The following is a 22,487-nucleotide window of genomic DNA, read 5'->3' on the forward strand; positions in this document are numbered from 1 at the left end:
TCATAGTATATATTTTTGTTTTAAAAACAAAATCTATCTTTTGCGTTTCATCGTCATCATTGGGTGGGCCTTGGCCTTCTATGAAATATTTCTTCATGTCGTTCTCCTTGATGCTGATTCTGATTATCATTTGCGTTTGGTAATACGAATTTTATTTTAATATGATAACTATCCAAAACTTCATTTTTATTTGTTTCATTTATTTATTGCATATTTGGCAAAATGAGATAATTTCAGCATTTACAACGGGCAAATCTAAGCTCTAGAGAGATATAAAAGTTTTCCTATTTTTCGTGCATCTGTGAATAGATGGTGATTTACAAAAGTGAAATGAATTCACTAAAAAACATTTAACAGTACGATATTTCTTGGAAACTCATTGTCATTCACAACAACTATTTTCCTTCATCAGGTTTAATGACTTTGGATTAAATTTTCAAAGCGAGTAACGTGATTTTATTTCTCCAGAAGATAAACGATTAATAATAGTTGGAGTTAAAAAACATTTTCCCCATCATACTCTCCGTGCATTTTTCCATATACAGGGTAACAAAAAAATATAGGGATCATTTTTGAATGTTTATATTTCCAAAATTTATTACATGAAATTCAGCGATGCCTCTCAATATGTCGACCTCCGGCATAATAGGTTTGTCTACAACGCTTCGGCCAAGATTTTAAAGCCCGCAAAATTATTTCCGGGGGATTTTCTTCACCTCTTCTCTAATAGCTCTTTGAAGGCCTCTCAATGTAGAAATTCTTCGCTTATTCAGTTTGTTTTTCAGATGTCCCCATAGGAAATAGTCGCATGGTGCAGCATCAGGACTGTTTGGAATCCATTGTTCTGGTCTCAGGAATAGCACTTGCTGATCTGTTAGGAATTTCAGGGTGACCTTAGATGCATGCGATGGGGCAGAGTCCTGATGGAACACAGCATCACCATTAGGGTACAATCTGCAGTAATCATCCTTAAGAAAGGGCTTTAATATCTTCTGTATATAATACTCAGAATTTATTTTGGCCCCAGGTTTCACAAACCGAGGTTTCGTCACACCATGGGCGGATATGCCCATCCAAACCATTACGCCTTTGGGATCGCCTGTTCTGCCCGCGACTAAGATATTGAACTTTAGATTTAGCATTGGTATCAGATAGATAGATCCAAGCTTCATCAGTTGTAATGAACTTTCGCCATCTGTCCTTACGGAGAAGCTTGTAGAGGGGCCATGAACGTTGCCTCCTAATCTGCACCGATCTCTCACTTAAATGATGACATTTAGGTTTTTTATGGCATTTTTTCTTCAACTTTTTTTTTGGTTGATAGCTTACAACTTGCTGACTCACGTTAAGAGCTTTAGCCATGCTTGCCTGTGTTGGTGGATCCGGTTTTGATGTCATCTTATCAAGCTTCCGCAAATCTGATTTCTTCAATCAGCTTGGCCGTCCACTTCTTTTTGGTTTTGCATCGATCTGAGTTTTGAATTCTTGATGCGACTGATATGGCTGAGTGAAATCGCAATACCTTTCTTTTTAAAATGGGTTTGTATAATCCTGTGGCTCCAGCGAAGTTCTAAAAGTGCTTTTCCTTGACCAATTAGCTTTTTGTCAAATTTCTTCAAAGGCATTTTTGTGATTTTATGAAATAGTATTGCAATTGAAAGTCTAATAGCAGAGCTAGCTAGCTAGATCATGTAATTTGGCAAGGTACCTGCCCGCGCAAGCGGGCACCAGACCTCTGATCTGTGTTATGGAAAGATTATAGACTCCATCAGTAAAACATATCAAGAATCCAAAACTGAAGCGAGAACGTTTTCAACAACAACAAAAATGTCCTTTTTAAAAATGGTAAAGAAGCTGTAAACTTTCAGAATCATTTTATAATGGGAAGGGAAAAAATTAAAAAATATATATATTTCAGTAAGGAAAAAAAGTAGCTCATATTTAAGATTTGTAGCGTTCGAAAAATAATAAGTAGCCCAAAAAGTAGCAAGTAGCGAAAATTCAATTTTCAGTAGCGGGGACTTTTAAAAGTAGCCCAATCCGCTACTTGTAGCCCAATCTGGCAACACTGATTTTTGGAATCGAACTTTACGACGTTATAAAACTGATTCAACCGGAAAAGTTTACTCAGTTGTTTTGTAAAACAGAATTATATCATAATAAATTGAAAGAACACTGATAATACAGCAATTTTTAGAGAAGAAGTGACCGAGATATCTCAATCAATTTTGTTGATATTTTGCATTAATTTTTAGGGGCCACTCACACTGGTTTCGATGATAACTAACGTGCGAGCTTGTTGTTGCGAGTGAAAACCTGATTGGCTAAATATATTTACACACATAGAATTCGCCAATCAGATTCTCGATCGCATCTCCAAATTTGCGTTCGTGATTTGTTTTCGCATCTAGCAAAAATGGCTCCTGATGAGAACCATTGCATTTCCATTGTACTCAATAATGTTTCGCAGACCATTGTTAATAGGCAATTGTACAGTTCTAGTGCGACATAAACATGGAGTCTAGAGGATCCATGGATATAAATAAAGTAATACTACTAAAAAGAAAGCAGTTCGTTTCTAAAGATTCGTATGTGCGTAAGGAGAAATCGGAAGGTCCCTCAGTAGTGATAATCTAATATCAATACTGCACAATGCGCGCTACATAATCCCAGATCTGAGAGCAGAGAAGCCTTATTAAATGGTATGCAAGACAACTAAAGAGCTTCATAAAGTACAATAGTTGCACCAACAGAATCATTTTTTGAGCAAAATCAATTGCACCTGCGGTTCAACTGCAAGATATTTCTACGACGAAGACTCCTCTCATGTAATCCTGCTTCATACATCGTGGTGTACAACATTTGTTAAGGACATCTCTCATTGCTTGTAAAAAAATCACATACGAAAAAAAATCTTAGTGAAAAAAATCTACTGAACCTCAAAATCGTGCTAGTTAGGTTTTCAATCACTTGCGGATATTTCTCAAGCGATGAGAAACTAACTGAAGAATTTATGCTGTTATTTTAATTTATATGCATCACTCGAGTTGCTACATTTAGGTCTCACTGAGTGAAGCTTTGGGAAGCATCCGTGATTCAAAGAAATGCCATCACAATTTTGATCCTCTACATAAAAAATGGCTATCCCGCTTTTATAACCAGACGAAATACATACGAAAGGCGAGCATTTTATAGTAGAACAGTTTAACGAGAGCATATACCGCTCTTATTGAATTCTCATGCAGGCTGCTCAGTGTGGTCAGTTAATCCTTTGACTCATGTAGGACACCGGTGTCCCTTTTATATATTTTATCTGAAGCTCTAATTACGACCAAAAATATATTTTGGTGCTTTTAATTAAAGATAAGCAGTCTAATAGCTACTAAAGAAATCTGGTAGATTATTGGAATTATATTTGCACTAAAACAAAAAATGAAAATTGAAATTTTGACATGAATTTTTTTTTTTTTGCATTCATTTTATTATCAACCATTGATTTTGAAAATTAATGAAATTTCCATAGTGAATAACTGTTTTTCTTTTATCTAATTGACTACAAATGAGGGCAGATTTGAAAAATTATTGTCTGAAATGAGCCGTATTTGGAAGATTTTACCTTTAACCAGAAAAATACACCGGTGTTTCTGTCATATTTCATAACCATAAACTATTAAAATGCTAAGTGCAATACTTTTTACTCATCATTACTTAAATTAATACAAAATAATGAAAAATATGTTAATAAAAATTTGGCTTCAAAGGGTTCACAGTTACCCATACTACGACAAAAAATATTAGGGTCAACAGTCTGATGGACCTTGTCTGACTTCGTCAGACATTTGGAGGATAAGCCACAACAACAACGACACAAAATTAAAAATTAAGCGTTTGTCCAGTGTAAAAGTAAAACTTTCGTTTATTTGTTTTTATAATTCTTTGACCCTGTTTAGTAAAAGAAATAATTATTCAATTTACATTTCAGTATTATTATATACAGTGAAACCTCCAGGAAAGTCCACCTCTGTAAAGCGACCTCTTCTATTTGTGTTCAGTTTTGGGAGTTACGGAATTCTTTCCATACACATTGTTGTGTTGAAGAAAACCTTTAAGAGAGACGGTCGAAACATCCCCTAGTGACTGGGAAAATCTTTGCTCCAAATGCGAAAAAGGAAAATCAAACTAATATCTAAACAAAAAATATTAGCAAAACAAATAAGTGGATTGAAATGTATCCAAAATATTTTTGAGTGACTCTTATTTAAAGAACTTCTTTTAACGATCTCTAAAAGAGATCGACAACCTCATGTTGCAGTCAAAAAGCACTGTTATCCTTGATTCATTTTTCGAGTTGAAAGTTAAATTGGAAAAAAAAATATTTAAAAGAAAAAATAAACATCTCAAACAACTTTTCATTTTTAAGCTGACTTTTTATAACATAAAATTAGAGCCAACTTGAACAAAAAAGCACAATTGTTTATATTCTTAAAATAGTTTTATCATTCAGTTGTATTTGTTTTTGCAAATATTTTTATCAATAAAGATCATTTTAATTGACACTAAATCACAAAATTTTATTCATCGATATAATTTTCCTGACGACATCACAAGTTGCATTTCTGCACCAAGAAAATAACACTGAGTAAAATTAAAATTGCCTGCGAAAATTCATGTATCATGGATAATATTTTGAAGTCAATGAAGATAACCCCTAAGCATGCATGGCAAAACTTTTACTTTCGTTGCTAGTTACCAACGTAAAAGTAAAAAGTACCTACTTTTACTTGCACTTCGTTAATTTTTAAATTTAGTACTTTTACTTGTTTTTCGTTACTTTTTTTTATTAAAAAAAAACAACTAGTTGTAGCGAAAATGTTAAGGAAATTGCTAACTTTTTCTGAATTGTTTCAAAATCTTCCTTAAAAGTGCCTTTTAATGAAATAAAAACTGAGAAATAGTAAAAACAATAGTTATTTGCAAAATTTTACTCGCCAGTTTAATTTTTTTGAATTTAAACAATAGCATTAATGTTTTTTTTTTTTAAAAATTGAACGAAAGCTAAAGTCTTTTTTTTTAATGCTTTTATATAAACATCGCAATTACTAATATTTCTTCTATAATCACTGATGTTTCATTTAATAATTAACATATCAACCAAAAAAGGCAATTTAATTTCTTTTTATTTGCAATTTTGATAACCGGTTGTCATTATTTGTATTGAGCTCTTTAATTAGTTTATTATATCGTGAAAATTTTATTAGATTTGATCAGTATGCATATAGTTAGCAGCTTTTATTGTTTTGTCGCTAGAGAAAAATGATTACATTTTCATGTAACAGCTTGCTTTAGTGTAATTTCCACGAATGAGTGATATTTATTTCTAAATTGTGTTATCGTCCTTACAAAAAAAAAAAAAAAACCTCTGAGCATAATTTTTCTAACCATATTATGCTTGAAAAACTTTTAAAATTTTACTGCGATTCATTAAATCAGTTAAGCGATCTTTACTTTTGTTTCATCTGATGCAAGAGTGAATGACATAAATATTTTGTAATGACTTAATAATTAGAATCTACGCATAAATGCAAGATTATTAAAATGAGGATTGTAATAGTTCTTTCTGTTGCAAATTTTTTATTATTTATAATACAAACGTTTATTATACAGACAAAATGATTACATTCTCAGATAATCCTTTATTTTGTATCCTAAAAAATAGAAAATATTGCATTTTAAAAAATAGAAAATAAAATATTTTGATTCGAGATTTGCCTCTGGAGAAGGCGGCAAACTTGATGGTCCAATGAATTAGGATCTGTGTGTGAAAGAGGCACATGTTTCACCCCCCCCCTTAAGAAATAGTGTTTAAACAACTAATATATTTGGCAACTATATGAGTGTTTTTCTAAATAATTTCAAAAATTTATTTGATGTTCCAAACCAAACATTTTTTGCACAAAATAAAATTTTTTTGGCTTTTAAGATTTAAAATATAAAAATTATGCTTCATTTAATAAATATTGTATTATTCATTAAAATATTGTATGCATTAATAAATCTAGAGTTATTATTTCCTTTATTTTAAATAAAAATATTTTTTTCTTCCTTTTCGAATTTTACCATCTAAACATTTAATTAACCTATGAATAAATTTAAGAAAAAAAAATTTGCGTTCAATTTTTGATTAAGAGTGAATTCGAAATGCAAAGTCTATATCACAAATTAAAAAAATCGTCACTGTTTAAAATTATAACTTTTTTTTTAACTTTTAAAAGAACGAAATATAATTTTCAATTTAATGGTTTTCAAGGAGTTAAGTATGCATATGAATACATTTTTTAAATTTTTTTTACTTATTTCTTTAAACAAAAATTCAAGTATTTATCAAATTTGATCCACAAATTATTTTATTACTGCAAAGTTCGATGATGAAAATAAAATTTCGAAATATTTGTTAGTTTTAAGATTAATAATTTTGCATGCAAACATCGAATTTTGATTTCTGGTTTTGTTTCTGCACATTTTCAACCTTCACTATTTCAATGAAGTTTATAACATTTTCCTGCATTTTGAAGTTTTAATTAAAACTTAATACATTTTAAATTAAAATTATATTTTTTTCTTACATTTTTAAAATTAAATGTTGCTTTGAATTTTCGATTTCCTTGAAATGTTCTTCAAAACCGTTACTTTCTTCGTTTTGTACTTGTACTTTTTACTCGTTACATTTTAAAATTAAAAATTTTTACTATTTACTCGCTACATTTTAAAAGTAACGTTCACATGCATCCCCTGAGAACGACCAACCTCCTTTACCGATCATTTTGCTGTGGAACATATAGCGGTTGCACCTGAGAGGTTTATTCCATTAATTAAAAAACTAACTTATAATTGATCTTATTAATAATCTAGTGGTAATTAATAAATAAATCTGTAATATTTCATTCGTTACTTTTTAAAAGTAACGTTTCCATGTATGCTTTGGTAAACCCTTTTGTTACAGAGTCGAATAAATTCGAGCCAGCATCCACCTGTGTGTATGAACACCATATATTGAGCTTTAAGATGAAAAGTAGGCTTAATTTAATATGAATGCCATGTATGCCCCTAACAAGGACTAATAAAGGGGATATCTATGGCCTTTGTATCTATGGCCTCTAAGAACGATTAACCTCCATTTCAATAGTGGTCGCTCCTGAGAGCTTTCACTCTATTTCCATTGCTATTAATTATAAATCTAACTTTTGAAGAATAATTGAGATAATCAATAATTTAGTGGTAATTATTCAAGAATTCAGTAATATTTTTAGGGCACTTAGTAAAATCTTTCGAACAAGTTGACAGCTATTTATTATACTTGAAGCCTCTTCCATATTATATTAATGGTGTTATCTACACTAGGTGGCGCTGCAAGCTCTTGATTGCCTATACTTCCGGGCTACTGTTTTTTGGTTTGTTTTGAAGTCATTGGGCTGACAACGTGATCATTGTGTTTTGAGACTCTCTTGAGCAGTTATTTCTCGTGTGCGTGTATTTGATTTGTGTTTAAAAGAAGAATCGTCATTTGAAGACCTGTCATTTCAAGATGTCAGAATTGGCATTTGAGACAATAATCGTTATAAAACATTTCGTGCCTTATTAACAGAATACCAACTTCGATATTTAAACCTAAATGATAATTTATAAGATGATCAATAGGCTAACAATAAGGTATAGAAACAATAGGCTAACTCTAAGGTATGATGGTACATTGCTTGCTACTAGAACAAAAAGTAATATTCAAGTAAAAAGATGCTAAATCGAGACTGCTGGAAAAGCTAGCAACCATGTCCCCTTTTCTAACATTACATCTATAAATAACTAATACAAATGTTCACTTCAAATTCACCAGAATTACTTAATATCATGAATATCTTGCGAAATACAGCAGATTTGAGAGATTGCATAATTTATTTCTTTTATTAGAAGCAAAATTATGGGTTTAAAAATATCGCCTCACAGAATAAGCTGTAGTAAGCAGCTGCATACTTTGTAACTGGAAGTAGAGAAGGTCAAGAGCTCGAGATTGTTATTGTTTACATTTATATTGAAAAAAACCAACGTTTTCTTGGTTGGTTGGTGTCGTATCCTACCAACGTTTTGTTAAAATAAATAAATAGAAGCAACAATAATTTACTTTTCAGCTACAGAACTTTATTACAATTTCAGAAAAGTAAGATTTTCTTAGTATGGTTTGCCGGAGCAATCTGGTTTTCCTTTCTGGGATTTTGTGAGCATTTCACCTTGTTTGTTAGCACACCAGCAGAATCCAGATCGGCATTGAATTTGAGCGTAGTCTCCTTGTTTATTACACCTTGGCTTGAAGTCTACATTGTTAAAGAAAAACCGTAGCAAAAAGTTATTAATGAATATATATCAATGATTATTATCAATTATATATATCAAACAAAGAGGGTATTGAGAATACGATCAAAGAATTACCAAATTCTAAACTAGGGTAAATTATGTAGCTTAATACTTCAAATTAAAAATAGCATGTGTTTCAGTAAATTTTAAACAAAGCTTAGAACGCATATTTTCAATGTTGAAGAACTAGTTTTAGGTTTTATTATGCTTCAAGAAAGCGCGTACCAAATAAATTTGATTTGCGCTTCACAAGTTTATTTGGACTCATTGGTTTGTTCTGTAGGGGATCTTTCCCACTACATGTAAATTCACGCATTTAAATTTATAAAATTGAGAATAATTTGTGGAATACATTTATTTGCAAAAAGCTTGCCTACTAGGTACATTTTTTGCGCCTGCATTCTTCTCGCTTATAATATTTGCACCTCTAAATTTGTATCTCCAAAATTTTTGCAAACAGATCTGAAAACAGGTCAAAAGTAAGAAAACACTGGTAGTAAAACTATTTCAATGATAGATAATTATTGGGAGGGTAAATCAATTCCAAACAATAAACAATTCATTGCTATTAATTTTTTTAGGGGGAAAGAAACAATTTAATATATAAATCATATCAGTTAAAAAAATTCGTTAGTTATGGATATTTTATTATTCCCGCAAAAAAGCTAAAATGAAATTTATTTGCTACCAGTTTTTAATCTTTTCCATCTTAATATTTAAACATTTGATATATAGAAACCGACCAATAAATTCCTCAGATATATATCACTGGAGCCCCCAGATCCATGAGAATGAAAGGTCTAAGACGAGAGTTAAAAATCAACAAAATAGATAAGCACATAGCTGAACTATGTGCAAGTTTCTTAAGAGATGCACTCTCTTGTCATACGTGCAATTACTTAAAAAATTTTGATTTTGAGCTCATCAAAGACAACATAAAATATAGCCCGGCAACCGCCTTTTTCCTATCCGACGGAGCTATATCCCGTAAATTTTGTAAATAGCTGTAAATACTTGTAAATAACTTTGCGCATTTATTATGTATTTCTCCTTATCTCTGAGGCTATGTGGCTACTGTGCACCTGAGAAGCTCGGGGGTAATACCTCGAAGGGAGGCGAGGCAGTCTGCCACAAAACCTCTTCTCTCTCTTAAACTTGTTTGTTCAATCTCACTACTTCATTTTAATTTTCTCTCAGTAAAAGATACTGAACCCCAACTTTCACCTTTCAGTTGCGCTTCGGCGTTTTATTATTTATTTCCACTCAGATGAATTAGTTAGAGCCCCTACCGGGGCTGATGCTAAGATAACCATCACATATGATATGAGAAACCGACCATTAGATCAAAACTTTTCCAGGGTGTTTACTTTTTATCCACATTGTACATACATACATTAAACTTATTCATTTAAAATAAAGAATAGAAAACTGTAAAACAGTATCGGGAATTACATTATTTCACTATTATTGAACGATATCTTCGGAAAAAAGAATTTAACAAGTTTTTTTTTTTAAAAAAGAAATTGACATAAAAATAAAAAGAAAATTGTAAAGGAAGTTGAAATGTTAGCCAAGAACAATAATTAGATATAAACTTTATCCTAAAATCTCTACTTTCTATCATTTGAAGGTGCTATTATATTTTATAACCCGCGTTGAACAGCCAACACTGTTCTGAGTTTATAACTGTCTATGTTCAACTCCAAAACCAAACTCTATAACCCAACCCAAAAGACTAAGGAACTTCTTGATCAAGCATTGGGACAAACTAGCGCTCGAGGAAAACTTTTTTATGTAACTACATGGAGAGGAAAACAATGAAAACCTCCCATGCCTGCCACTAAGGGGGCTCTAACTCACGATCCATCTACAACTGAGGATATTTTACGGCAGGATTATTTTGGTCGGTGCGAGCCGTGTGCGGAATTCGTATCGACTTAATGATCGATGTGATTCAAACTTGGTTCATCTCATTGGGGAACGAGCGGTCTAGCCTCTGAGTCACCTCCGTTTCTAATAATTGTGGTTGAATAAAACTTTTTAAAATAAGCAAAAGTTTAAAAGTGTTTTTGAACATACATAAATAAAACAAAACTTTTAAAATTCTATGAAATGAAATGAAATTCATTCTGGGATCTTCCAATTGAATAGTACTTAATTTAATATGTCATAAACTGTTCACCATCAAGAAGCAAGCAAAAATAAATATAATTTAGCAATCCTTAGGGCTAGCGAAAGAAGCGAAAAGGAGACAAAGCCCTTTATGAAATGAAAATGGATAATACCCTGTTTTCACTAGCAGGCTTAAGATGCGATCTTTCTTAAAGTGGTGGCAAAGTTTGTGAAGGAAATTCTCAAGTTTTTAATCTCGTTATTTTCCTAAGATGGCTATCGCACAGCAGAAGGCTATGCATGGAAAACGAATAAATCATAAAAACAATTGGACCGATACAAAAATGTAGGCTTTGCTACATACTTAGGGGTCCTAAAATGATTTATTTGGCCAGAAAAATATTAAAAAGTTCATAAGCAAATGGATTATGATTTAAATATTTATGATGTAAAAAACAATATATAAATGAGCAAACGTGATGTTTTTTTGCCCACAATTTACAATAAAGCTTGTAATCTCTAACCCAATTTTAATATACCCTCGCACATAAAAAAAGCTTTAGATAAGCTAGCTCTAATATATGTAAATGGAAAATGATTTAAGCTCTCTCGGTTTAAAGTTAAGCTTTCTTTGCGACTTAAGCGGGCTTAAACTTGCCTAATTGAAATAGGGTATAATACTGAAGTTAAAATTTTGTAATTCCATTCCGACTATGAAAAAGTATAAAACATTATTCTAAAATGATTTCGCGTGCAGACTAAAAAATCTAAATGGAAACCTTTCCACTTCCAGTTATTACTGTCTTCGAAATTCGGTCAGACATAGTATTCGGTCACGGCCATTTAAAGATTTATAAATCTTTTCAAAGTTATGCAATTTTTCCACTTTCCCCCCCTCTCTGTTACCATAGTTTAGGTAAATCTTGCATTACCCCCTTGCTATCATTTTCCAATATTACCAAATTGCCATGTTACTAAAACGTAACATGGCAACTGACTAGATAAAGTGTAGAGAGTAGGGAAATCGCGTAACCTTGAGAAGTCTATTTACAAAGACTATAGAGGAAAATGCATTTGCTATAAATTTACCATCTCCTTTAGCTGATTTGCGTTGAAGTCTGCAGGCTGTGATTTGGGCGCCAATTGCAGTGCCAAGCATGGCGACGAAAAGTAGAAGTAAAAAGATTCTCATCTTGAGTTTTCTGTTAAAAGAAGAAAATAATTGTTTATGCATCTAGGAAAGGAAGTATTCTAATAAAAACTCAGTACTCTAATAAAAACTAAAATATATTTCTTTAATACTTTTATTCTTTACGTAATACTAATCTTCCTTTAGCGAGTTTTAGTTGCATGTTTGCAAGCTTACAAAGTATACACTATGTCGGAGTCTGCCGCCGAAGGCACCACTCACTGATTCATCGGAGTGATGAGTTGAAACATATGAAATGGAATTAAATATAAGAACGAAATGAAATGAAAAAATTAAAAGGAGGAAACTTAGTGACGTCATAAATTATCTCGAAGGTCCCAAAAGCTACACCACAAGGGTCGATACGAGTAACGAAAACGAAAAACGCGAAATTGAAGTAGTCGGTATCATCAGTTACAAGCATAAAATGATAAGTAAAATCCGATTCAAATATTAACCCCTTGCATTATTTTCACGAGTCTGACTCATGATGAAACTTTCAGGCCAAATTTGAATATCACGAGTTGGACTCCTTGAATAGTTTAACACGTTCATGCCGGGGTGACCCACCGGTGGGTCACACTAGATTGTCTCATCTTAGCGGCGCACCAGAGTAAAAACTGGTAAGAAATAAATTTCATTTTTTAGTTTTTTTCCGGGAACAATAAAAATCAATAACTACCAATTGTTTTTAACGGATGCAATTTTTATATTGAAATGCTTCTTCGCCGTGATAAATTTCCTTGCAGTGAATTGTTATTGTTGAGAATAGATTAACTCCTCCCGAATATTATCTAATATTGATATAGTTCTTCTACCAGTATTTTCTCTTTCCCCGTATCAGTATTTTCACTTTTCCCGGCGTGAACGTGTTAATGTCAAACGTGCATATAATGAGTCTGGCTCGTAATCGGTCAAACATGAGTGCCAAATCCAAAACTGAGTACCATTTCGGGTCAAACATGAATACCACGAGCTGTACCATCACCTCTTACATCAGAAAGCCTCCACACGGTTTCTTATAAGTAGTCTGCGCAGATTATTTAAAAATTGAACCACTTGTGCGCATGAACCTAAATTCTATTTTAAAAGTCTAGTCCTAGTGTTTAGATTTTACTGGGCCGCGAAGCGGCCCCTATCCCATTCATCTGGAATTTTTGAACAGTTTTGGTTGAGCAATGAGGTAAGCAGGCAATGGAGTTGCTTTTATGAATGTTTCAAGCTCTTTGCTTGAATAACTAAAAAGGAATCAAAAATAAATTGAGCAGCTTGCTCTAAACAGTGTTTGTTTGATTTTGGAGTTGTTCAGAATTGTATCAGCATGAGTAAACGTTATTTTCAGAAAGGTTGATGAAATTATTTGTTTTGATAGTTATGATATGAGGCGTCGGAGGTGAAATGTGCAGCTATTGGTCTGTAGTTTTTATCTTTGATATAATTTTCAAATTTGAAGATTTCATTAAAATTTGCTTTTTTACATTCTATGGCTTTATCGAAAAAATCTGCGTTTAGCTTGTATATATGCTGTGATAGAGTTGGTATTTTGAGGTCTGCATGTATATTGGTATTCCGGATGAACCATCTTGCACAGGTTATTTTTCTAAGGATCTTGTTTTGGCATTGGTTTAATTTCTTCAGTAGATGTTGAGGTATCGTTGTCCAGGCAGGTGAGGCATAGTTAAGTATTGGGCGGATCATTGCTGTATATAGTAGCTTCTTTAGTTTAAGTGACATATTCTGATTATATATTAATGGTTGTATGGCTATTATTGCTGCATATGCTTTATGTATTGTGCTTTTGATGTGATCATTCCAGGTGAGTTTGCTATTGATTATAAGACCAAGATAATTTGCTTTTTTAACTATTGGTATTGGTATGTTGAACATTTTTGGTTGAAGTTGTGGAAGTATTTTAATTCTTCTTTTTTGTATAATTAATATTTGTGATTTTCCAGCATTTACTGCAGTTTTCCATTTTAAGCACCAGTCTTCTATTTCGTCTATATGGTCTTGTAGTTTTTGAAGAGCATGATTTGGGTTTCTGGATTTAATAATAATACCGGTATCGTCTGCGTAATAGGCTGTTATGCTGTTATAATCGGCTTTGTTTATAGGAAAATCATAAGTGTATAATATGTATAATATCAATCCCAGAATGCTGCCCTGTGGTACTCCGGCTGTGATGTTTCTCTTTGTGGATTTTTTGTTTTTGATGGTGATTTGAAATGTTCTATTACAAAGATAGCAGGATAGGAGTTTGATTATGCCGGGTGGAAAATTCAGCTGTATGAGTTTATATATTGTACCAGTGTGCCATACTTTATCACATGCTTTGGATATGTCGATCATCAGGAAGGCTATTGTTTCGTTATTTATGATTGCTCTGCCAGTATAGTCTATTATTCGGAGTAACTGTTTGGTGGTATCTAGTTTTTGTCGGAATCCATACTGTTCGTCGGGGAGGGCTGTAAGAAGTGGTTTTATTTTAAAAGTACTTGAGAGAAATTTATCATATATATTTGAGAATTGAATCTGTAGTGGTTGACAAGTAAGTAAAACGAACCAATTATATTCAAAAATTAAAAACTTTTTTAGACATAAATTTGCTACCAGTTTCTAATTTTTAATAGATTTCATATTTAATGGTTCTATGACTTATTGGTTTACCTTCATAGTGGTCTGATCGGACTACCTACAAAAAACCGTGTGGATGCTCTCAGTTATAGGAGGCGTAGGCTAAACAAGAACGTCCGAATGAATTCGTATCTCCTCTTTATATGAATAGGTATTTTATATCTTGTCTCCTAATCCTCTGTCTGTCTCTCTTGTCTTAGGTTCTTTTCGCGAACATTCGGAATAATGAGTTAGGCGCGGCTTGCTTCGAATTTTAGAGTAGCGCAAGGCTCTAAACACCGAATGGGAGAAACTGAAAACTATATACAAAGAGTCGCGTAAGAATAATAAATGAAAAATCATAAAGCGAAAAGTTAAGTCGACATGCTAAATACAAAATAAGACTATTTACAACTATATACAAAAGTTAGAACGATACGTAAAGCAGGAGGCTGATTACATTATCAGCTGTGACATGAGGCAGCAAACTTGAGGACCCTTCTCCCCCGCGGCTATACGCAGCTACAAGAAAGGGTTGCTCCCCTGACAATAATACAAATTAATAACAAAAAATAGTAGGCGCAAGTTGTGATTTAGGGTAGCTACTAATAAAACTTTCCTGCTTGTTGCTAATATTTGTCAAAACACTTTTATTTGAATATATAGATTGGAAGTGTGATGTGGCTGCATCATAATTGCGCCGAATCGTTTTTTATATTTATTTTAACTGGTTTAATTCAGTTTTGTTATTTATCGTTCTCAAGGAAAATTTAGTGTAGTTATTTTAGTTTTGGTTTTTACAACCGCGTTGGAATTTCTACCTTTAAATTTTTATTTTTAGTGCGATTTTTATTTAACTGTAACCGTTAAGGGGTTATGCATCCCTGCATGCTCTCTTAGCGTCACTTGATGAATATGTGCTGTGAGCGTTTTACAATTTTGAAATTTTATTTTTAGCCCCCGTCTTCCGCCAAATTTTAGTTCTTCTTATTTGTTTTATTATTGGAAATGCATTTTATGAAATATTTTCTTTTCAAATAGGAGTAATTTTAAATTTGGTGGTAGTTACGATTGAATAATGAACGAGATAATGAATAAATAGAAAATATAGAGTTTCTACCATTTCTTACAATTTTTGTCGCTTGTGAATCCCTGTAAAAGGTTGACTTACCGTCCGACATTTGAGACTTGTATGTTTTCCGAATGTTATGAACGGAAACAAAAGCGTTCACAGGGATGCCACAGGCAACTAGAATCGTAAAAAGTGGTAGAAACTGAATTCCTTTTTTTTTAAATTTTTTTTATCTCTTTGATTATTCAATAGTAACTACCATTATGATTTCAAATCATTCATCTTCAAAGCAAAATTATTCTTTGAATTCACATTCAATAGTTAATTGGAAAAAAAAAATGAAATTAAAAGTTTAAAATATGAATAAAATTGCGAATTTTATTAGTCACCATTTTTTGCCGTTTTAATCGCACGGGGCAGCCGAATTATTAGTATTATTTCGAAATTATTATTATTCGAAATTATTATTATCCGAAATTATTAATTTGAATTAGTTATCAATATTTAGCATATAACCTTGTATGTTTCTAAATATTTTTATATAACCGCACATCTGCGAACTTTCACTCTTTCAGAGAATGGATTTTCTAAGTGGTAGTAAAACAATTACAAAAAAAAAAAAAAATAAATAAAAACAGCCTTATTCAAAAATATATGTATATAATGACCGGGTTGAAATTCGCTATGGTAAAGACTGATGTTCTTCTAAATATTTGTTGTAATTACTTATAAGTCGTGGTCAAACTCAGATGTAATTTTTACTATAATTCAAAAAGTTGAATGGAGTTTCGCTACCACTTTAAATTTGAATATAAAATCTTTGGTTGAAAACGAGCCGCCAATTGCCTTAAACTCCTCCATTAGTCGCCCTAAGGCATAATATAGCTAACGCGGTCAGGCACTTTACAAATTACAGATCGTCATCAACGTCGTCGACATTTATATTACAGTCTAATAAAATTAATTTTATTTAGTGGTGGTTTGAATTCCTTTAATTCTTTTTTTTATATAAATATTAAGACATTACTTTCGCAATGGACAAGGAAAAATATTTTCTAAAATAATGGTAGCTTATGGTGATAATTACATACATATTTTAATAAAATTTTTCGCCACAAGAAATTTTTTGCGTGAATTAATGTACTATAATACCAATTGCATAAATGTATAAAATTATTTTACAATCTCTTTAACTTTGACAAAAACAGAGAATCAACTAACAGTAATGTCATAAGGATTTATTACCGCATTGGAGCGTTGTAAACTATAAATCAAAATGTGTTGCAAAATTGCCACGATTTAAAAATTTGCTTTTTTAGGTTTTTTAACAGAACAGTAATAGATTGGTTAAACTATTTTAAAGTGCTCTTTAACTTACCTAAAGATGTGATGCCGTTTGTCTCTGAAATTAGAAAGTAAAGTGTGAAAGAGAGCACTTTTTCAAATATTATATAGGTTCGAAAACTAATAAAAATTAAATTAAAGAGATAAGTTTTATGTTCTTCTAAGTTTCAATTATACTAAAATTAAGTTACATGACGTTACTTGATTTTTTTTAATGCATCATACTTCAGAAAACTACATCGATTTATATGAACAAGTGGATTTTATTGCTAATATCACATATTTAGGAAACAATTATGACACAGCATTGCTCTTAGAGAGCTTTTATGGTCATGCAGTTTAGTGTCTTAATGTTTACTCACATTACATTTGCTGAGGTAATGTTATATAAAATTTTGTTTTGCGTCGATTATAAGATGATAGATTGAAACAGATAAAGTAATTAGAAAGTAAAGTTATTTCGATAAACGATATTTAGGATTCATTGTAAACGTTTTCGTTAAACTGAAACCATTAATCAAATTATGCCCGCTTTCATCAGCGTTAGGTTTCCATATTTGCGAGTTTTACCAAAGAATTTAAAACCTCATTCGAATTATTTTTGATAAAATTAATCTACCAATATTTACAAAAAATAATTTAATATATCAAATTTTTACTTTACTATTATTGATATGATCCTAATATTGTCGTTTAATTTAACTGAATGAATTACTAGCTAGAAAATATGCTGGTAAGGTTATGATATGATAAAAAGGCATTGGCATACCTGCTAACTCTTCCGGATTTTCGGGAAGATTTTATTTTCGTATTTAAAGTGGTAGTAAATATATACTATTTTTTCTTTTATAAACTTAATTTTTAAATGATTTTGATCACCACTATTCTTACAAAAATTAAGCACATATATTAATATGCGTTACTATCATAGTTGTCAACTTAAGTTTTCTCAAATACAATGTAATTGTTTGCTTAAAATTGAAGTTTTAATTCCATTTTACTACCACTGGGAAAAATGATAATGGAAGGAATTAAAAGTTGGCAGGTATGCATTGGCTAAACAGCTCCAACAATGAGAGAAAATTATTTTTCTAGTGGTTGGAAAACAACAAATGATTTCTGCTTTAATTAAGGTTAAAGAAAACTGAATGCTGCCAATCAAGCTGTTGTCTTTTGTGAATGGGATTTTATTCTGGGCAATAGTTATTGTCTTGTGTATAACCGTTTGCTTGTCAAGGTGACGTTAACATAATATAAGGTAGAAAGAAAGGGTATTATTCGTAAAATTATTCATATGTGTTTTTTATAATTATCATTTTTTGTTCAAATGAATTGCCTTCCAATGATATCATATTTAATATAATTATATTTATCATTATAATATACATACATATATTATAATTATAATATAATATGCATTTATAATTATAATATACAATAGTGGCCTCATACCTTTTAATTTTGCAGAAAAAATGTTGAGAATTAGACAATTAACTTTCTCTCATTTTTCTCTTTCAAAAATAAGACAAAATCTCATAATGGGGTGATGATGTCTAATTCGTTAAAACAAAATACAAAAATATCGTTTGAAATCAGGAATTGCTATAATTTTTCTCTATAATTCAAAATGCGGAAAGTTGTCTTGTTGAAAATAGACTTTTTTGTTTCTTTCACTTGTTATTAATTAAATTGAAATTAACATTTTAATATAGTTGTAACATTATTAATTAAATTGAATTAACATTTTTCTAAAAGTTGAACTGCATGATAATGGCGCACAGAGATACTACATAACAGAAAAACTAATAGAAAAGGATTGAAGGAACAATATGTTTTTACTAATTACTGTTGACTAAATATATCTGCAAATTGAATATATATGTTATGTATGACCAACTGAATTATTGAAACTGACAAGAAATTAAAGCCTATGAAATTTGCTATAAATTCACAGCGCATTGTCTCCATTTTTTAAAATTTTTGCAGACTGTACCCATCTTTCCTTATAATTTTTTCCTTTTTTTAAATTGAAATTAGTAGAAAGCGATATAAAATTTGCATTTGAATATTTGTTTTGGAATAATGATGAGCCACAAATTTTTCGATTTGGTTTTGAAAAATATATTTTAATATTAACGTAGGAATGTCATTCTTATATGTCTACTATTGTCTCATATACTTTCTAAATCAGGACACAAAATTTCGGTTCAAAAGGTACTGAGACTAAAATTTCTACTCGCTAATCTCTACTCACTAAAAATGTGAATAGTTTTTAAAATTTAAATAGATGTAAGTTGAAAAAATTTTTGGTGGTCAAAACCATGAAAAAATGTAGAAACTGAGAGCTTTAAAATAGTATAAGCTATTTATGTGCCATTACAATGTGTTACAAAATGTCACATCACCCTTAGAAATGAAATTCTCACTTTTATCGATTTAGGAATCCTTGAGCAACATTTCGTTATATTTGAGAATCATTTCGTCACGAAATCACGAGATTTGTGATGAAACGCGAACTTTCAAATATAAGACAAATGTGAATAATTTTTAAAATTTTAATCGATGTAAATTAAAGAAATTTTTGGCTATCAAAACCCTAAGAGAATGTAGAAACTGAAAACTATAAAATAACCTAAGCTATTTATATTTCATTACAACGTATTGCAAAATGTCACATCACTCTTATAAATATAACTCGCATTTATGTCGATTAAGCAATCCTTCAGCAGCATTTCATTAATTTTGATAATCACTTCGTCACGAAATCACGAGCTATACGACGAAACGCTAACTCTCACATATAAGATGAAATTTTTTTTCCAACTCAAACCTTTATGATAGTTTTTATTTTTTTATTTTTATTTTTTTTTATTTTTATAACCGTCGTTGAACAGCCGACCGACTTTTCAGTTCACGACTACTAACGTTCAACTTCGTAGTTTTGTAATTTTGAACCCAATCCAGAAAACAAAGGAACAACTAAATCAAGCATTGGGACAGTTCAGCCATTATGGAGGACTTTCTGATGGAACTAACCCGCATTTGTGTTATATGGAGAAGAAAACCAAGAAAATCTCCTATGATTAGCCAGGCGGCAAGGGTCTACCCAAGTTAGTATATTGTGGTAGAGCCCCTGAATTAGACAGACCGACTTATCATTTATTGTTGGAGCAAAGAGCTAACATAAGCACAGCGAATAAATATTTTTCAAGTGGTAGTTTATTAATTGTAATTCTTGGGGTTCATAAGTTCGATTTAGTAGATTTTAATGCGCCACTATTTCTAAACAATGCTTAGGCTCATATAATTCACCACTTTATGGTACTTATGTCATGCTATACCTTTTAAAAAGCTGGCAAAAATAGTCAAATACTTGTAAAATTTACCTTGTAGTTATTTACCGTTTTTAAAATTATTTTTTCTCGTCCGGAGCAGTTGGCGTCTCTGTATGATTTACATTTTTAAAAGCAAGCAAATATTGTCAACTATTTGCAAAATTTACTTTGTAGTTATTTACCTTTTTTTAATTATTTTGTCGTGTCCGGCGCAGTTGGCATCTCTGTAATAACATAACTAATACTAACATAACGTTAACTTGCGAACTTGTTTGCTCCAATATTGCTTGATAGGTCAGCTCTGATAGTATAGGAGCCTTACATTGTGGGGATTGTTAACACGTTCACGCACGGGTGACCCACCGGTGGGTCACGCTAGATTGTCTCATCTTGGCAGCGCACCGGAGTAAAGACTGGTAACAATAAATTTCATTTTTTAGTTTTTTCCGGGAATAATAAAAATCTATAACTACCAATTGTTTTTAACGGAGACAATTTTTATATTGAATTGCTTCTTCGCAGTGATAAATTTCCATACAGTGAATAGATTAACTCCTCCCGAATATTATCTAGTATTGAAATAGTTCCTCTACCAGTATTTTCACTTTTCCCGGCGTGAACGTGTTAAATGGAATAACAAAATTAGAATAAAGACTTGGCAATCGAAAATAAAGTGACAAATTAAAAAAAGGAGTTTGCCTCGCAATGGGAAGACGTGGGATTCAATTCCCGCTCCGGGCATGGGTATAAATTTTCTCTCTGCTCTACGTGTTCTTGTTGCGTTACGCCACCTACAAACCTGCCAATTCTTCCAGATTTTCCAGAAGATTTTATTTTCATATTTAAAGTGGTAGTAAATATATACTATTTTTTCTTTTATAAACTTAATTTTTAAATGATTTTGATCACCACTATTCTTAAAAAAACTAAGCACATATATTAATATGCGTTACTATCATGGCTGTCAGCTTAATTTTTGTCAAATACAACGCACTTTTTTGCTTAAAATTGAAAATTTAATTCCATTTTAATACCACTGGGGAAAATGATAATGGAAGGGATTAAAAGTTGGCAGGTCTGCCGTTACTATCTTGGTTGTCAACTTAAGTTTTCTCTAATACAATGTATTTGTTTGCTTAAAATTGGAGTTTTAATTCCATTTTAATACCACTGGGAAAAATGATAAGGGAAGGGATTAAAAGTTGGCAGGTATGCACCTATAGCGTGCCTACGTCATAATGATTATTTGAAAAGTTAGATACATGAGGCACTACGATTTTTTATGTGTGTGTGGGTGGGAGGGGGGAAGTAGAATAGAATGATGAAGTATTTCTATAATTTTAACGAAATTAAAAACCACGACGAAGTAACTCTAATTATTTTGTCACTTAAATGAAGTGTTTGCAAAATACCAGGACGTAAAAAACGAAGAAAGTTTTCTGATATCTGAGCATCCATTTTCCGCAGCATATGCCTTTACAAATGCATTGCAATATGCACGAATCCAAAAAAAAACTCGAGATAGTCAGAGAAGCGAAATTTCTATATTTAAAGTGGTAGCAAAATGCATGCTTTTTTTAAATTTCTAGCATTTATAAGCTTAATTTATAATCTATTTGACCACCACTATTTTTGAAAAAATAAGCATATATATTAATATGTAATACAATGGTGGCAGTCCGTATAAGCTTCTTCAAAATACAGCGTATGTTTCTGCCTAAAATTGCAATTTAAATTCCATTTTACTACTACTAAATCATCCTCGAAAGGATTAAAAGAAGTAAGCTTTTAAATATTGAAGAAATTACACCACAAGAGCTTATCATTTTCACAAAACTGTGGCTTTTCTCCACATTGACGTTTTGCGCCATATTCAAAATAAGCATAGACAGTGCTGGCACTAGATAGGCTAAACTTGACCTTTGAAATACAGTTGCAAACTCACAGCAGTTATAAAAATACTATATTTTTCGTAAAAAAAAGCATCATTTCATATAAAGACGGAGCCTTTCGAAAAATAAAGTTAAGAGTCGATTATTCTAAAAATGAATTATACGCAGTGAATTATTCTATGTCGAAGATTTCCTGTCGTTTTTTATTTCAGTTTCTTGCCTTAAATTTTACGATGAATAAATAGTGAGTGATTTCCAATAAAAGTATTTACTCAGCCGTTCTTTACTGTCCTCAAAGTTTAAATACAAAATTTTGATGTAAGTGTACTAAATTTATATGCAATAAAGAGCTATCACCGATTCTTATAAAAAGTAAGTTAAATCGTTAACTCTCAATACAAATATTACATTGACTTGAGGTTTTGTGTCAGCTACAATTCGTTCTGTTTGATTTCGTCAGGATAACAATTTTGGTTTGTTAAGAAATGATTTTATGTTATAAAAAAAATCACAAAACAAATGTGCAA

At 31.4% G+C, this 22,487-nt stretch overlaps 1 protein-coding gene across 1 annotated transcript; it reads right to left on the reverse strand.

Annotated features, from left to right (window-relative positions):
• Window positions 1-8,168: 8,168 nt before the first annotated feature.
• Window positions 8,169-16,802, reverse strand: LOC147810741 (SPARC-related modular calcium-binding protein 2-like). The gene is made up of 3 exons (XM_087160711.1): window positions 16,768-16,802; window positions 11,605-11,717; window positions 8,169-8,363 (listed from the first exon to the last, which is right to left on the reverse strand). Exons 2-3 carry the CDS (start codon window positions 11,705-11,707, stop codon window positions 8,221-8,223), a joined length of 246 nt encoding a protein of 81 aa, XP_087016837.1. The 5' UTR covers window positions 11,708-11,717; window positions 16,768-16,802; the 3' UTR covers window positions 8,169-8,220.
• Window positions 16,803-22,487: the final 5,685 nt, after the last annotated feature.

The sequence above is a fragment of the Parasteatoda tepidariorum genome, chromosome 4, assembly GCF_982258835.1.
Source record: "Parasteatoda tepidariorum strain Cologne lab strain chromosome 4, Ptep-v5.0, whole genome shotgun sequence".
Classification (NCBI taxonomy): Eukaryota; Metazoa; Arthropoda; class Arachnida; order Araneae; family Theridiidae; genus Parasteatoda; species Parasteatoda tepidariorum.

Coding starts and splice junctions, on each gene's coding strand:
- LOC147810741 (XM_087160711.1), bottom strand. CDS start 11,707: ATGAGAATCTTTTTACTTCTACTTTTCGTCGCCATGCTTGGCACTGCA. Junction 8,364..11,604: donor CAAATCAGCTAAAGGAGATG/GTAAATTTATAG, acceptor TTAACAATGTAG/ACTTCAAGCCAAGGTGTAAT.